Source organism: Cucumis sativus, chromosome 1, assembly GCF_000004075.3.
Source record: "Cucumis sativus cultivar 9930 chromosome 1, Cucumber_9930_V3, whole genome shotgun sequence".
In the NCBI taxonomy this organism is placed as follows: domain Eukaryota; kingdom Viridiplantae; phylum Streptophyta; class Magnoliopsida; order Cucurbitales; family Cucurbitaceae; genus Cucumis; species Cucumis sativus.
The window spans coordinates 2,729,103-2,746,714 of record NC_026655.2 but is presented as its reverse complement, the minus strand read 5'-3'; the positions used below and the strand labels follow the sequence as shown (position 1 = coordinate 2,746,714).

The following is a 17,612-nucleotide window of genomic DNA, read 5'->3' as shown; positions in this document are numbered from 1 at the left end:
GATCTCTTTGTATTCAGCTCAACTAGCATTCATTGTGCAAGCTTGTAGTAGCTTTTTTTTTAATCTTTAAGCTATGAAATAATCTCAACTAGCATTCATGTTTTGCCGTTCAATCAAATGTAAAATCAATACTTTTAAGTTTAATTTCCATATAAAAAGTATGTTGGAGTGATTTTGATTCTCTTAAACTTCCTCTTAAACGTGCCTAATTCAAGTGCATTGCATTTGTCACACTTTGATATCTCAATCAAACTACAGTTAATCTCTCCCTCAAAATTCCCAAGCTGGAACTGCTGTAAAATATTAGTCAGTTGCTTCTTCACAGAAAGAGATTGTAGATTTATGAAGAAAAACCAGTTCCCATGTCGTCGAAAGAGATTGTAGATTGTAGATTTTGGGCAGTGATGAAGAGGACCTATCTTTTGCAAGAACTTCCACTGATATAACCTACTGAAATAAGCTTCAAGATTACATTACCTCAGTCAAATACAAAGAGCTCATCTAACTGCTCATCTGTCCATTGTGGAAGTAATGGTTGTTGTGTTCGTGTGACTGTCTTTTTCATCTCATTGATTGTTTCAACTTCTTGATTATTTGGGAGTTGAACAGTGTTGGATGCAGCACCATTTTCTTTGGCTGGATCTGTACCCATAGGATGGTTGATAGGCTCATCCGATCCTCTTCCTTGATCCTGATCAACATGGACTGTGTTACAACCAACACTTGGGGTTCCTTTAGAGATACCCACATCTATCACTCCCCCTTCTTTCTCGATGGACTGTCGGTTTCCAACGGTTTCATTCCATTTCCAATTTCTAGACGATGCAGCAATTCCTTTTCCTGTTTGTAAATCATCTAGTCCATTCCCTCTCAATTTAGAATTTTGCTTTAGATTGTTCATGATATTTTGAGTTGATTCACGTGATACATCAGAATTCATCTGCGGCATGTGTACTCCATGTGTATCTGGACAGTGAAAGGAGATTAATTGAAAAAAATGGATCTCATTCTAGTCATTCTTGTGATACACTGTTAATGAGAAACCAAAAATCTTATTAGACGTAATCAATTTGGGGGATTTAGACAAGAAATTTGAATGAGAAAACATTGCGAACCTCCAGTTATAGAATCAGACTGTCTGATTGCTGTAGGGCTATTATGCTTTATAAGAGGTCCACTGTCCTTGGAGATAACCTACAGTATCAAGCATATTGCATAAGCAGAAGTTAAGTACAAGTGTATGCCTTGAAGTTAAAGTAAATCATAAAGGAAAGGGGGGAAAAAAAATAAAACGTTCTAATTTTCTATGAATCTTTAAAGAGTTGACCTTACTGTTCTATAACTATATATATCTACGTTACATCCACACTAGGTTAAAATTAGTTTCCTGAAAAATTATCCTGGAAAGTTTTAAACCTACAATAATTTCCCTGAAGGAATCTAGTGCATTCTCTAGCAGACAACAGGAATACAAGAGGGAAGTACAAGTCCACAGACAACAATAGGTATCAGCTATCTAACTCTGTTCAAATAAGCTTATGATTGCCAATGTCAAACAAACTAGGAGTCAGATTTTTCTTAAATATCAATCATTATGCGCATGCATATGGGCTGTCCAATCACACATGACGTTTGTCACCAAGTGAAAGAGTGGATAAGTTGTCTAACTCTTGTGATTTGCCACAATAGATGCCGTGAAAACACGAATCTCCTTTGTCCAGTAAGCCAGTAATGATTCCTTTTACTTTCAGAACCTTAATTTTCAAGTAGAAAAGGTGCGTACACGTGAATTAGATGGCTAGAAACAAGAAACTCACATTGTTACAAATGGCCCCTACCCACTGTCAAAAGAGGGTTAAAGGCACTCACTAGAACTTGTGGAAGAATATTTTGAAAGAACTCTCTTCATTTGTTCACTTGGTCCGTTGTGTATTGGGGAGGGAAGGATACGAATTTTTGGGAAGACCATTTGGTGGGAGATGGACCTCCTCTGTTCATTGTTTACTTGTCTTTGTCTTCCCTCAAAAATCATTTTCTTCTCGATTTTTTAATGTGGTCTGAAAGCTCTTATTCTTTTTCTTTCTGATAATATCGCCCCCTTTCCAATAAGATAGGGACGAATATGGCCAATCTTCTAGTAGGGTCACCCCTTTAGGTATGAGAGAAGGGGCGTGAGGACTTGGAGCCCCAATCTTTTGGAGGGGTTCTCATGTAGTTCTTTCTTTTGTTGTTTGGTTGATCCTTCTCCCTTAAGAGTGTAGGTATTTGTAGTCATTTGGAGGATTAAGATCACTAGAAAAATGCGAGTGTTGAAATCAAAGAGTTTCTTCTCAATTCACCTCATGGGAAGAAGGGTCGCTCTTTATGGTTTGTGGGGTGTATGTTATTTATTGGGTTTTTTGGGTTGACCAGAATAGTAGGGTGTCTAGTGGTGTGGAAAGGGCCTAGTTAGATTTTCTTCCATTCATTTCCATGTTTCTATTTGAGTTTCAACTGCAAAGACCTCTTATAATATTCTTTAGGCGTTATTTTGTCTAGTTGCCTCTTTGTAGAGAGAACTCCCTTCTTTTGTGGGAAGGATTTTTTTGTATGTCCTTGTATATATATATATATATATTTTTCTTCCACGAAAGTAGTAGGTTGCTTTTAATACATACAAAAATTAAACAAAATACTCATATCAGAATAAGATGCTCCCTAGTATGAAGCCTCACAAACTGCAATTCTTAAAGCAGACCATACCTTGACAACGTTACTTCTTGTTACATTGAGCACATGTACAGAACGAGTGGGAGAAAACACGGCAACCTGGACGATAAATGAAAGATGAGATGAGCATTTATTCATCGAGAAAAGCAGGTGGAACTCTAGTTCACGAAAGTATAAGTTCCAAACAGAATCAAATAATAAATTCAACCCAATCATCAAATACAAATAAATAAATCAAACCTTCTGCAATATTAAAACTGCACCAACAGACAAGTCCTTCCCAAAATTTCCTTCAGAAATGACTCTATGGTGGATGCTAGCGTCTATTGTACCTGTTGGATCCTGACACCAGAAGTTCGTGCTTATTTTCGTAACCACAGAGTATTGAAATCTTAGAATGCTACTTCCGCCGTATAGGACATGGATACTCGGAAATCTAACCTTTAAAGCTACCATCATTCCACCCAGACCATTTGAGGTACAAGATTTGATAATGGCTACGACCTAACAAAGCAGCCAGGGGAATGACATGAACAGAAAACTCAAAACCCTAATGGAAAATTTGCAATTACAGAATCCAAAGTGAATATATTAGCAATAATTGATGCCCTTATATAAAGAAGGAACATCCAACAAATGGGTTTTAAGTAATAATCATTTGAACAGCATATAAAATTGCAATTGTAGCTATAGGCCAGGAATTTGATTTATCAAACTTCCAAAATCTTTTCGCGCCAAAAAAAGAAAACGAAAAGGATCTGAATAAAACTTACAAAACCAACTTTCTCATCGATGAAGCCATTCTTGATAGAGTTCAAAGGAGTTTCAGACACAGCTCCATTACCCTCCATCGCACCTACAAAAGAAATCCTTGAATTAAAGACCCAACAATTCCACACTTCTCAAATCACCAAACAAACAGAAAAAGAAAAAGAAAAATAACCTATGCCGCGGACAAAATCCAAAGCGCAAACCCACGCACTGCGATTGAAATCATCGTCCTCTTCATCCCCATTCTCAATGACTCTCCTTATGTACTCCTGAGTAGGAACGGGCTCTTCATCACCGACACAAGAGTGATCACCACGAGTTCTACGCTGCATTGCTACCTGAACCGCTCCAGCAGGACCAGGAATGATACGTGTAGACGCACCGGACGGACACGAGGCCTCTAATTCAGTTGAAATCCGTTGGGATCGACAAATTGAAGCCTGAGGTGATAAACTCAACTCCGATTGGAGGTTATCAACCCGGGGTTGGGACTGGGAAGGGGGGAGAGAGCAGGTTTCAAGAAGCGGCAGAGAGAGAGTGGAAGTGGAGGCGGAGGAAGGGGAGAGGGGCTGGGGACTACGGTGACGCTTCAAAGGGCGGAGGAGGGAGTGTACGTCGGAGTAATCAAGATCAAGGGCTTCCCATGGTTCCATTTTTGGAGCTTCGAATTAGGAGGAAAACTGTCGAAGCCGGCGATTGAAGAAAGGGAAGCGCGGGAATTTGAAGTTGAAAGATGAAGAACACCATCGCCGTCCATTTTGATTCGTTACCGGCTATCTCGTTTTTCGGCTTTCCCGGCAAGTTTCTACGCTGTGTTAGCATTGGGCTGGGCCGGATCTGGCCCGTTATTGTCTTATACGGCCGACTTTTACTACCTAGAAATTCTTTTTTAAGTCGCGATTAATGTAATAAATGATACGGCTTAGTTTCATTACATTTGATATTTACTGTCTGTTTTATAATTGTAACAAGCTGTAAGTCTAACTAAGCATAACTGGATTTATTAAGAGTTAGGAGCACATGCCTCTCTCACGTTCTCAAAATTTTAAACGTATCTCGATTGTTACTAAACTTTGCTTTTGGTACCGTGGTTATACCTCTTTAAAACTCCAAAATTCAATCTCATCAAAAGAATTATAAAAGTGTCATAATTATTATTACTATTACCATTGTTAACATATTTTGTAAATATTTTAAAAGTATAGATACTCAAACAAACCAAATGAAATATATATAGGACCGAGATAGTAATTATTTTTTTAATAAAAAAAAGTGATAGATTTAGAGAAACTTTATATATATACAAATATATCAAAATCAATTAAAATATTTACAAAATATGTTCAAATATCACTGTATATTTATGATGAACTGTAGTAGATGAAGAAGCACTAGTGCATGTGTCTATCCATATTATGATAGACATATATAATAACATATCATGGTCAATTGCAAATGTATCATAATATTTACTATATTTATAAAAAAAATTAAAAGTTTTATCATTTAAAATAATTATTAACATAGTTTGCTTGTCTTCTTAAAAAAAATTAAACAACGATTAAATCCATTTATGAATTGTTTTTATCTTTAACTTTTTACTTTTCATCTCACAAAATTTAATAAATGTAGTATGAATTTTACTTTAAGTATACTTTTCCTACAAAATGTGTAGGTCTAAACATAAACCTTCAATATAATAAATAAATAAATAAAAACCATTTTCTTAAACTTTTAAATTAAAACTATAAAATGATATGTGCATATGTTAGTTTAGTAGTTGAAATAAAAGATCACGTTACATCAATAAAATAAATCAATTAATTCTTTGCCACAATCATCAAATATAAATGGGTCCCACATATTTTATCATATCTAATTTTATTTTACTTTAGAGAAATACTTTAGTGTATATATACTATATGTTGGTTACAGAGCCATGAACATACTTATCATTGGACAAATAAAAGAAATTGAAACCATTTAGATAAGTTTGAAATTACACCTGAAAGATTAGCAATTTATTTGGAAGATATTGGGTGTCCATGAAAAGTAATTTAATCTTTTCAAATGGGTGTGTCCATTTAGGTCTTCCAACAATCAAACGAATCATATTCCTCTAAAATATTCATAAAAAAAGTCAAGTAAACAAAGACCTAATGGGCCAAAGGAAGTACACATTTTAAGAAAGGAATGCTTTGGTGATTTTATATATATATATTAAATATAAAAGGATTTAACATCATGTAACTCTATCATACCATGTATTGATATATTGATATTTAAAAGTGATGATATACTCTTGTTTCTAACGTGTTAGTCATTTTTCTAATAGTAGTAATGATTTTATATTTAAATATTCAATTTTATTTAAAAATGTTAAAATTGGTTAATAATTAATTTGTAAGATGTGGAAGAGAAAAAAAAAACAATTAAACTTGAATTTCTATCCTTTTAATAGAAATTTAGAGGAGAAATTAGTTTTTTTTTTTATTTTAAAAAAATTATTTTGGCATTTTTAAAGTCATCTAAATTTCTATTGGTTCAAATAATATTATGCTTTGAACATTTTTCTCAACTTAACATTAAATTGAATATACTAAATCTAAAAATAAATTTGAAACTTTGGAGATGATAGTTGTGTTTTTGTTCATGTGGAGGACGGACTCTTAGGTTCATAAAAATATTAAAATGAATTATAAAAATTGAATACACTAGCGAATTGATTACGTCTCGACTAAATACAATACACATTATATACAATACTAGTATACAAACTAAAAAATGAAGTCAAATAGTATAGACAATGTTCATAAATCGCCATAACTATAAATCTCTTGAGATATTACAAAGAGACGCCAATAGGTAGGTAGTCGAAGTTAAGCATTGTCCCAAATATCATCATTAGCTCTCCATGGGCTGCAAGTAGACTTATATACAATAACTAATTCTAGTAGAACTACAACTCTAAACTACTTGAATTTGACGAAACTCTTAAATGCTTACTTTCTATATTGAAAGAAAAAAAATAATAATAATAGAAGGAGGACCTCGTTTCACAAAGCGAAACCTAATCCACACCTTCCCATTATTTCCGCAACCTACAACCGGATGTGTTGGTCACCCATCATTCACATGCAACGACTAAGGATAAAATTTATAAATATTAACAATTAATTCTTTTTGCTAATAAAACCAATTCCAGAAAGGATCGGTAAAGCTTCTGGGTCCCACGGAATTTGCTCATCATTTTTAAATATTTATTTAATTATTTCTAATTTTGAAATTGAATTCTTTTTTCTTTTAGTTATTTGGTGTGTGTATAAATAGGGAGGGAGCAGAAGATGATACCGGACGCACCTACCTCGCCAAGGAGCGTTGGCCGGCTGTTGCTAATGGAGAATCTGCTCGGCCTTCTCCGTATTCGCATCGTTCGTGGTGTCAATCTCGCTGTTCGTGATGTTCGCAGTAGCGATCCTTATGTTGTCGTCAAGATGGGAAAGCAAGTACGTTTTTCTCTCTCTTTTTTCTTTCATGATCACCTACTTTTTTTTCTTTTTTTTTTTGCTTCGAATTGGAGGTTTTGTTGTTTTGATTGTTTGAGCCTGTTGATTTACTTCTGATTTTCATCGTTTGTTGAACTTTGTAGTACTTGATCGATTTGTTTGAGTAATGGTTAGTGATTGGTTGAGTTTGAGGCTCAATTCTTTATGTTTGATGGTTTTCATGGACGGAGTTTTTGAAACATGCGAGCCTTTAGCTAAGGCTCCGAGAAGTCGCCTATAGGTCTTGTAACTTCTGGATCGTTTTACGTGTATGGAGATTTGGGAGGTGCAGAAATTCCTTGCGTGTGTGGTGGAACTGAGCTGGCTTTTAATGCGAGTTTTTATTTGAGGAATGAGATGAGTTAAATTCTTAATTCATAAGTTTCGTTGCTATGAAATGAACGTCACGAGAAATTTCTGTAATGAACTGTGGTTTTTTAGGTAGGTTAATCAATTACTTTGAAGATGTTAATGGTTCATTGAACTATGGCGTTACAAAAATTTGAAAGTTGGATATCTTAATATTAGATGTGAAATCCTGATTGCTGTCATTATTCGTTCGTCTTTGTTTTTTTATTACAAGGAAAAAGAGAGTGAGAGAGTGAGAGAATTAATTTTCATGTATTGCGGCTGCTTACTGTTTTTTTTTTTTTTTTTTTTGAACTTTGGTTTTAGAAATTGAAGACACGGGTGATAAAGAAGGATGTCAATCCTGTATGGAATGAAGATCTAACTCTCTCTGTTAGTGACCCGAACCTTCCCATTAAACTGGTAATTTCTCTTTATTTATTGTCTGTTCTATCTGTTTTATCATATAAACACGATAGAAAAAGTTTGTTTCATTGTCTGGCCAGCATTGCCACACTTTACGAGTTTTTTCTTTGCGTTGTTGCCTTCAAATACACGCTAATTATGAGAGACTTTTAGTTTTTTTATACTTGTTGAATTCTCTTTTGAAATGATGATCCATGAATGGCTGCTTATTTTCTCCGTTAAAATGACATGTATTTGGTATGTTGCTCTGCCATCAATCAGGAACGGTTTTTAAACAATTTCACATAGATATACTCATAAAGTTACAAAGCTGATGTGATCTTATTGTTGACCAATTTGTAGCAATTACTATTTCTAAGCCAGATAAAGCCGTTTTGCCCTGTGAACTAGTGCATTTTTTTCCAGGGAAGTTCTAAGCGATCATTTTTAGTCTCCGATGGCATCTTCCATGGACGCCATACTTCGGTAGCTTTTCCATCATATTCTGTCGTGATTCCTTTTATGTTTACAAGAGAATCACCTGACACTATCTCTCACAGTGTTAAATACTCGTTTGGACTTTGAAAATGAGACTGTGTAAGGAGATTTGGCTCTTCATCGATAATTTGCTTCATATGTTCTATTTTTTATGTGCTGTTTTAAAGACGTCTGAAGAGAAATTTGTTAACAAAACATATTGTCCTCCTAGTAGATCTGGGGCACAAAATCGTAGTCTGGAAGAAAGCTTAATTTTTTTCTCTGGTACTCTTCATGTTTTTGAATGAGGAACTGTTAATCAAGGATTCTTGAGAGAAAAAAGAGTTTGTTTTTGGGGGGTGGTGGAAACAAGTTCTCCAATCCTTTTGGCCAATCGCATGATTACTCCATCACTCATAATTTAGTTTCCCATGCTCATAGTTTTGGATTCTCCAAAAAATTAAGACTGAAAAGATCACCCTTCATGAGTGGATCCTTTTTCTCTTCCTTCTGATTTGTCTTCCCCTTAAATATTTCCTGTTTTTCCTCTGCTGTACTAAAAAAAATGATCAAAGCTATTTTAACGAGTCACTTGTCTTGGTGCTATAACGAAAAATTAACATCCATGGCTTTCTTTATCGGGTACCGTTTTTCCTCACGTCGATTTCCTTTTCTATTCATCTTTGATCTGGTTACAGACGGTTTACGATCACGACACATTTAGCAAGGATGATAAAATGGGATACGCCGAGTTCGATATCAAAGCATTTATGGAAGCTCTGAAGATGAACTTGAAGAATCTTTCCAGTGGAACGACAATAACACGAATGCTACCAGCAAGGCAAAACTGTCTAGCTGAAGAGAGCTGCGTCGTCTGGAAAGATGGTAAAGTAGTCCAAGATATCTACCTTAGATTGAGAAACGTCGAATGCGGGGAAGTCGAGATTCAATTGCAGTGGATTAATCTTCCAAACTTCAAAGGATGAAAGAAGATTTGGTTTAATTAATCTGCTCCCATGCTAGCTAGAGGTCACCTGCTCATTCCACGCTTTCTATATTTTTCCTTTTTCAAAACCTATATTTTGTATAGTGTTTCTGATGTTCCTTCTTAAGATCTTATGTATCTTAGTCAGTCCACTTAATGCTTGAGTGTAGCATATGCATATGCATGTTGTGTAAGAATCGAAGTCTTGCGCTTTGGCTCAGGCTTTTTATGGATTTCTTAAATAAATTTTGGTTTTTGATTTTCATTCCCTAATGTATGCTATGATTTTCATGCACATCTAATTTCTTATTGGACCTTCAAGTTCTATATCATACTTTGTTTGGGGTCAATAGTAATTAACATCGACTTAACTTAATCTATAATTATAGATTGAAAATTTGATCCTTTATATTACAATTATACATCTAAATTGATTCATATTATATTTTAATTGATAGAAATAGTAATTTAGAGTTTTAATTGGATGCATACAATCTACATAGTTTAAATTGATTTCTTGATTTCTTCCCTATCATATGTTACTCCATAAAATTTATATAACTTAGTTATTATTATTCAACTTCGTAATAATAATAATGATAATAATTTATACCTTTGTATATGATTTTTCTACATAAAATTTGCAACTCATGACAATATAAACTTTCTTTACCTACAATTTCTTCAACAAAAAAAAATTGTTGTATTTACCTCATATATACTTTCTCATTTAATATCTTTTCTTGAAGTTAATTATTAAAAAGTTACTTATGATTTGAAAATACTTACACACCATACCTCAATTAATTAATACATTTGTTTATTTTCGTTTAGTATATATCTCCACGAAAGTGGAAACTTTCCTATAAATTCAAAATTGATGGTAGAGCCTATAGCTTTAATTTAGTGACCCAAGAAAAAGACTAAGCTTTCTTCCCCCAAAAATAAGGAAGCCTTAATTAATAGTGTGTTAATTTTTCAAAGCAACTTACTTTTTAATTGACCTAATCCAAATTGAAGAGTTACTTTTTCTTTCACCTTTTTCTTTAAAAAGAAGATCTCAATTGGCTAGGGTTTATAGCTTAACTTTGCATCCATATGGACTTCTTAAAGATTGTAAAACAATTTATTTAATATATTTATTTATTTTTTTAAAAGGGCTAACTTTATGGATAAAATCAACTTAATGTGATCTTCACTTTTCTAATTGTAAAAAGATTTTGATATCTCCATTGAATTGTATCTAAATATTAAAATTTTCCCTTTAATATTTGATTAAAATATCATTTTTGTCAATCTATTTTGTATTTTGTTTATTTATAATCTTCATAGTTTTAAATATCCAAATTTAATTTGTGTTCTTTAAAATAATCATAAATAATAATATATGAAAATATAGTGTTGGAATATCTTAATTACCAAAATTTAAAAGTGAAAATGGTAGTATGTAACAAAAACTTTTGTAATTACATATAGACTATAGATAGATGTTTCAAAGTATATGAACTTTAAAAATTAAATATATGTGTGTGTATATATTAAGTTATATAGTAATGTGTAAATGATGAAGTATTTGATTGTATTTGTTAAAAATAACATATGATATGATGCCAGCTTTATGTCATTTCTCATCATGCATACACTCATATGATATGAAAATTGACAAAATAATGCAAAGCTTCATCATTATTATAATTATTCCATTTTAGTTTTGAGCATATAATAAAAATTTGATTACAAAAATATAAAAAGTTTCTCAACGTTGCATGAAAAGTGCAACACTGTTTAATTATAATTTGAAAGTGAAAAATATAAAATAGTCTACAAAAAATATCATAAATAATTATAAAAATCTCTAAATTCTAAAACAATATTAAAAAAAGGAGTTCAAGATGTCTTTAACTAGATAAAAAAAATTAAGAAAAAAATTAACAATCCATTTCTAATAATATAAACTAAATTTGAGATTTATTAAAAGTATAAAAAGTAAATAAAATTTGATTATATAGAAACACACCAATATAATAGATTATAAAACCTAAAGTTAAAAGACTAATATAGCAATTCACAAAATTCCTATTTGTAGTATGAGGGAAATGTTGTCCATAGAAGATAATCTTTTATACGAATTAGAATACGAATTAGAATATTTAAACTATGTACAAATTAAAAGACAATACATAACGAAATTCAAATCTATAGCACCTTAATATAACCATCATGTATACTATATTCTTATCATACTAAACCATTGGATATGTGACAAATAGAAAACTATGATGTTTATTTCTTCCCCATATGATCTAACAATATATATATATAATTATTAGGGTGATCACATCACATTCTACACTCTTCAAACAGCACTCTAAGATCACTAATATCTCTATCAAAGACTAATTAAAATTAGGGTTTTGAAAAGAAGGGAGATATTGAAAGATATGATTTGGGCATGCATGAGAAGTGAAATGAAAGGGGGATTTGATGGGGAACAAAGCATTTGAAATGGTTGAAAGTGGTTTTATTTGATTGTACAATTTAAGAGAGAGTGTGGGAAACAAAATTTGGGGTCCATTAAACATATATATATATATATATATATATATATGCTTTTGCTTTGGGTTTCCTTCATATATTCTCATGTTTCCTTTTCTCCTCTTCCCACTAATTACCATTTTTGCTTAACCTATCCTCTCCTCTCGCGTGCCCAACAACAGTACTTCCACCACTCACTCTCTCTTCTCCTCTTCTTCAAATCCCCATTTTAACCCTCCCTTTCCTTCTCGGGGTCGTTTTAATCCCCATCCAGCCTTTCGATTGTCGTTAGAGTTTGAACATATACGATCTTAATTATCTTATGCTATGATACCATATATGTTAAATTGGTGATTAGTTTCTAAAGCTTAAGTTTATAGATTATATGGAAAATTCTAATTAAATCATGTTTGGGAGCCTAGTTATTTTTAAATGGTTAAATTTACCTTTCTTATTAAAAAAATTGCTTTTAATTGTTCATAACCAATTTCGATGATATGATATATAAAAGTGTAAAAGTTAAATATTAAACATTGTTAAAAGTGTGTTACCGAGTAATTTTGAACTTAAGAAAAATGATCGTTAAATCAATTTCAAACATGAACTTATTCGTGTAGAATTCATTTACAAAGAAGCTCTTTACTTTTGTACAAGATATTAAATAAATATATTTTTCATCTAATTTTTATTTGATCCTTGAGTTTAAAATTTTTACAAATTTATCCTTTTAAGTTTTGAATTTAATTTCCATTTAGTTCAATGTTAATTTTTGAATTTTATCTAAATTTAGTCTCTAAGTTTTATTATATAATATATTGAAATTTAGTCCATAATTTTACATTTTTAACCTCCAACCTTAAACCCTCCAATATTCAAATCCATTTAAAGAAAAAGAAAACACTGTTTTATTTTTAAAAAAAGGTTCCATAAAACCCCTCCAAAATCTGCCTTAAAACCACTCTTCTTTTTCTTCTCTCTCAACCGAAACAAAGAAAGAAAGAAATATAAAACATATGCTTTCCCCATTTCACTTCCCTTCTTCTTCATCCTCATAAAACCAAAAACAGATCTTCACTTCTTTTTCCTCTTCTTCTTTACACTTCCTCTGTTTCTCTCTGAATTCAAACTTCTTTCAAAATGATTACATTATTAGACTTCTACCATGTCATGACAGCCGTCGTGCCGCTCTACGTTGCTATGATACTAGCTTACGGTTCCGTCAAATGGTGGAAGATCTTCACCCCTGATCAGTGCTCCGGTATCAATCGTTTCGTCGCTCTCTTCGCCGTTCCCCTTCTCTCCTTCCATTTTATCGCCTCCAACAATCCCTACACTATGAGCTTTCGGTTCATTGCTGCCGATACTCTCCAGAAAATCATCGTTCTGGTGGTGCTCGGCATCTGGACAAAGGTAAATGTTAAACTACCACTAAACTCAAAAGTTTTAAAACCACAACATGAAACTTCAAACTTAATAATTCATGTTCTTATGTTAAAAATATCTTTGTACTGAACTATTTAAGCTGACGGGTTACGGTAAATTTACCGTTTTTTTCAACAGGTGAGTCGGAGGGGTTGTTTGGAGTGGACAATTACTCTGTTTTCACTTTCGACTCTGCCTAACACTCTGGTTATGGGAATTCCTTTGCTCAAAGGAATGTATGGCGATTTTTCTGGCAGCTTAATGGTTCAAATTGTAGTTCTTCAATGCATAATTTGGTACACTTTAATGCTCTTCATGTTCGAATTCAGAGGAGCTAGGAACTTAATCTCGGAGCAATTTCCCGATACAGCAGCATCGATCGTCTCGATCCATGTCGAATCCGATGTTGTTTCGCTTGATGGTCGACAAGTACTGGAAACAGAGGCAGAGATAAAAGATGATGGCAAACTTCACGTAACCGTTAGACGATCAAACGCTTCTCGGTCAGATATTTTCTCACGTCGGTCGCAGGGGCTGTCGTCGGGGACTCCCCGGCCTTCGAATCTCACCAACGCCGAGATTTATTCCCTGCAGTCATCAAGAAACCCGACGCCGAGAGGGTCGAGTTTTAACCATACTGATTTTTACTCCATGATCGGCGGCGGACCACTTCCAGGAGCAGCGTCAAGGGGGCCAACGCCACGACAGTCGAACTATGAGGAGGAGCATCACGGTGGAGGAGGTGGAAAGAGTGGAGCGAGATACTATTACCATGGGAATCCGGCGGGAGTGCCGCCGCATTACCCTACACCGAACATGGGAATGTTTTCGCCGACGGGATCAAGAAATGTGGTGTCGAGTAAGAAATCGACCACAAACGGGCAGGCAGGACAGTACAAGATGGATGAGAATAGCAATACCAACAATAAAGATCTTCATATGTTTGTTTGGAGTTCAAGTGCTTCTCCTGTTTCTGATGTGTTTGGAAGCCATGATTATGCAGCTCCCCATGATCACAAAGATGTTAAATTGAATGTTTCTCCAGGAAAAGGTTTGTTCTTTTTTCATCCTTTTCTTCATTTGTTGAGTGAGATTTAACATGGTATCTGACAAAATTGAACTTTACAAAGTCGTCTACATACTTTAGGATGTCAATCTTTTGAGTCTAGTGATGATTTAACCGATCGAATCTTGCAGTGGAGGTCGGAGCAAGACAGAACCAAAGAGAAGATGTAGAGCGAGAAGAGTTCAGCTTTGGAAATAGAGGGATGAACAGCAGCAGCAACAACTGCCAAGAAATAGAAGGAGAAAAAGGAGGAAAAACGAAGACAATGCCACCAGCAAGTGTAATGACAAGGCTTATTTTGATCATGGTTTGGAGAAAACTCATAAGAAACCCCAATACTTACTCAAGCTTGGTTGGCCTCACTTGGTCCCTTGTTTCTTTTAGGTATACCTTTTCACTCTAAAAACATCCAAACTTGTTAGGTCCCGGATGCATTATAGGTTACACCAATGTAATCTATACTCAGTTGTCAACTAAAGTTCTTGTCAACTAAAGTTCAATAAGACAGTCAATATATTTTTTCCTTTAATATTAGATAGATACAGCTCAATATGCATTTAAGTATTGTTTTTCCCTGACATAAGCATTTTTTGATAAATAGAGTTTAATTTCTTTACAGGTGGCATGTTGAAATGCCTGCTATTGTGGCGCAATCCATTTCCATTCTTTCCGATGCCGGACTCGGCATGGCCATGTTTAGTCTTGGTACGTGCGGAAATAAAAGATTTCGTTTTCTTACATGATATTACGTCATACTAAATGAAGATTCAAGCTTGGTTTTGAATGATGGTTTGACAGGTTTGTTCATGGCTTTGCAACCAAGGATTATAGCATGTGGAAATTCCATAGCAACTTTTGCCATGGCTATTAGATTCCTCACTGGCCCTGCTGTCATGGCAGCTGCTTCAATTGCTGTTGGCCTCAGGGGTGTACTCTTACACGTTGCCATAGTTCAGGTCCCTTTCTCTTTTTTACAAACATCCAATCATTCGCCTCCCTTTCGTATAAACTTACCATTTGTAACAGGCAGCTCTTCCTCAAGGGATCGTACCGTTTGTGTTTGCAAAAGAGTACAATGTGCACCCAGATATTTTGAGCACCGCGTAAGTTAACTACGAGAACAGTTTTGTTTGTAATAATATTGCATCACATGTTTAGGTTGAGATATTTCAAACTTATAACCTTTTACAACAAATGATAAATTATTCTCACTAACAGTTTTGTTAGTAGGGACATTTTAGAGTTTTGTTTTAACACAAACTATTAACTGTTGTTATGGTAATTTTTGTTTGCAGAGTGATATTCGGGATGCTGATTGCACTCCCAATAACATTGGTTTACTACATTTTGTTGGGATTATGAAAAGTTTATTTGCTTAGGCATTATCAAAGATCGAAGAATTCATTTACAAAAAGCATATGGAGAAAAAAAGGGGAAGAACCAGAGAGCATTGAACAAGAACTGATAACAACATTATTATTTCTTATTAACCCAAAGGGAAAGAAAATGGGAAGAGATTAAGAACAGAAAGGTTTGAGGTTTTCTTTTTCCTTTTCTTTTTTTTCCACATGAAATTTGTAAAATCATGTACCCAAATTGTTTTGCATAAATGTATCTTTCCTTTCGTTTCTTTCTTTCTCGTATGTGATTATCGTCGTCTACTTCTTGACGTAGTTTTACACAAAATTACTAATTAAATTGGTGTAAATTTAAAAAATAAAACTTAATATGAAATTTATAACAATTTGGATGGACTTTTGGAGTGCTTAAATCAATGTTTATAATCTTTTAGAAAATTAATTCAAACTATTGGTAAGTTAAACTTGAATTTCAATTTTCTAAACCATTTAGACATTTATATTCATATATGATTATGTGTTTAATAAAACTATATAGCTTATATTAAGTCTCATTTCAAGAATTAGTTTTATATTTTTATTTTAAAAGCATTACTCACATGTTTTTTTTTCCGTTTTAAAATTATTTGCAAACTTCTTAATTATTTGAGATTTGATCTTTTCTTGTTGTTTTTAAATTGTATTTGGTTTGTGTTTTGATTTCAAATATAGAAATAATCGAATATTTTAAAAAAACTAATCTAAATAAGAAAGATAAACTTTGGATTTAATTTGAAAGATATTAAAAAGTACTTTTAAAGTAATATAAAAATTAAAAATAAAGGCAATAATTACATTTTAATTAAAGAAAAAAATGAGTATATGCTTTAAATAATAAAAATTATATATATGAAGAAAGAAAGTTGGAGGGATCATTAGATTTTAATTACAATATGAACCTTTTTGGAATATTTAGGGGAAAAATAATATTCTCAAATTTCCAAAAGAAAGTTGGAGGGATCTTCTTCTTCAATCTTAAGCTTTTTCTATCATTACTTACATGGAATGCCTTTTGACTCGTTAAATCAAAATGAATAATGAGTTCAAAATTAATGGCCCATGCAGGTTTCGAACCTGCGACCTTCGCGTTATTAGCACGACGCTCTAACCAACTGAGCTAATAGGCCAGTTTGAATACTTAATTTAATTTTTTTTAAAACAGTGACGACATGTCGTTTTGCTCCACTTTTTTGTTGTTGGAATCAAACTCGTGTTCGCGGTTGTGCACCGAATATACTAAGTGGGTTGAGTTTTTAAGATGAATTTTGTTAAGTTTTTTTTAATGTTTCTTAATCGATTTTGGATACTCATTAATGAATTAATTAAGGATTTAATATAAGTTTGATTATTTATTTGACCACACTTTCTCTCTTTTTTTTTTCTGTTCTAATTTTAATAATTTCATTTTCTCAAATCAATCCAACCATCTTTTTTATAAATTCTTAAAAATAATTTATTTATACAGTTCAATAAAAATTCAGTTTATACACTCAAAGTGTGCTACAAATATGAGATCTATACGGGAGTGAAGAGTAGCAAGATGATCAAAAGAGAGACGAAAATTACAAAGTAACATGCATGGATTGCTATAAACGAAAAATGATGTTTTTTCACGTGGCTAGAGCACATCTTTGAGTGTCTAATCTAACTAATTTTTATTGTAATTCACATGGATTTTTTTATTTTTTGTTTCAATAGAATTCTCCTTCTACTTACTTTATGGGGTTAGATTGCGAGTTAAAATAACAATCAAATTGAATTTTATTAAAAAAATATTATACCAAAATAATTATGAATTATATTATCTAGATGTTAACAACAAATTAACGTTTACGTTTATGTAATTAATATCTAATTCAAACTTTGGAGAGAAAGAAATTATATCTTATTTATTTTAATCACTTTTAAAAATTATAGGGCTTCTAAAAGTGTCTAAATAATGCATTCAATTT

The 17,612-nt window shown here is 32.9% G+C and overlaps 3 protein-coding genes and 1 non-coding gene across 6 annotated transcripts; 2 read left to right on the top strand and 2 right to left on the bottom strand.

The window, feature by feature from the left end:
- Positions 1-152: 152 nt before the first annotated feature.
- LOC101212542 (uncharacterized protein C17orf53) lies at positions 153-4,295 on the bottom strand. Of its 2 annotated transcripts, none has more exons than XM_004137507.3 (7): positions 3,653-4,290; positions 3,483-3,565; positions 3,151-3,213; positions 2,950-3,051; positions 2,743-2,808; positions 1,116-1,194; positions 153-966 (listed from the first exon to the last, which is right to left on the bottom strand). In XM_004137507.3, exons 1-7 carry the CDS (start codon positions 4,131-4,133, stop codon positions 479-481), a joined length of 1,362 nt encoding a protein of 453 aa, XP_004137555.1. In that variant the 5' UTR covers positions 4,134-4,290; the 3' UTR covers positions 153-478. The 2 variants fall into 2 exon arrangements, with proteins under 2 accessions (XP_004137555.1, XP_031740992.1); XM_031885132.1 differs by having other exon boundaries at positions 892-1,029; positions 3,653-4,295.
- A 2,452-nt stretch (positions 4,296-6,747) lies between these two features.
- Positions 6,748-9,513, top strand: LOC101220972 (protein C2-DOMAIN ABA-RELATED 4). 2 transcript variants are annotated; one of them, XM_031880437.1, is made up of 4 exons: positions 6,795-6,986; positions 7,701-7,796; positions 8,205-8,264; positions 8,954-9,513. In XM_031880437.1, exons 1-4 carry the CDS (start codon positions 6,825-6,827, stop codon positions 9,239-9,241), a joined length of 606 nt encoding a protein of 201 aa, XP_031736297.1. In that variant the 5' UTR covers positions 6,795-6,824; the 3' UTR covers positions 9,242-9,513. The 2 variants fall into 2 exon arrangements, with proteins under 2 accessions (XP_031736298.1, XP_031736297.1); XM_031880438.1 differs by lacking the exon at positions 8,205-8,264 and having other exon boundaries at positions 6,748-6,986.
- Positions 9,514-12,890: 3,377 nt separating this feature from the next.
- Positions 12,891-15,893, top strand: LOC101220737 (probable auxin efflux carrier component 1c). Its single transcript, NM_001305738.1, is given in 10 exon segments — positions 12,891-13,185; positions 13,336-13,851; positions 13,854-13,863; positions 13,866-13,869; positions 13,872-14,248; positions 14,395-14,647; positions 14,883-14,968; positions 15,062-15,219; positions 15,290-15,366; positions 15,559-15,893. Coding segments are annotated over 10 exon segments (1,821 nt in total). The 5' UTR covers positions 12,891-12,912; the 3' UTR covers positions 15,626-15,893.
- Positions 15,894-16,713: 820 nt separating this feature from the next.
- Positions 16,714-16,787, bottom strand: TRNAI-AAU. The gene has a single exon. It is a non-coding gene; the product is annotated as a tRNA-Ile (tRNA).
- Positions 16,788-17,612: the final 825 nt, after the last annotated feature.

Coding starts and splice junctions, on each gene's coding strand:
- LOC101212542 (XM_004137507.3), bottom strand. CDS start 4,133: ATGGAACCATGGGAAGCCCTTGATCTTGATTACTCCGACGTACACTCC. Junction 3,566..3,652: donor GGATTTTGTCCGCGGCATAG/GTTATTTTTCTT, acceptor TTTCTTTTGTAG/GTGCGATGGAGGGTAATGGA. Junction 2,809..2,949: donor CAGTTTTAATATTGCAGAAG/GTTTGATTTATT, acceptor TTTATCGTCCAG/GTTGCCGTGTTTTCTCCCAC.
- LOC101220972 (XM_031880437.1), top strand. CDS start 6,825: ATGATACCGGACGCACCTACCTCGCCAAGGAGCGTTGGCCGGCTGTTG. Junction 6,987..7,700: donor TCGTCAAGATGGGAAAGCAA/GTACGTTTTTCT, acceptor CTTTGGTTTTAG/AAATTGAAGACACGGGTGAT. Junction 8,265..8,953: donor TCCATGGACGCCATACTTCG/GTAGCTTTTCCA, acceptor ATCTGGTTACAG/ACGGTTTACGATCACGACAC.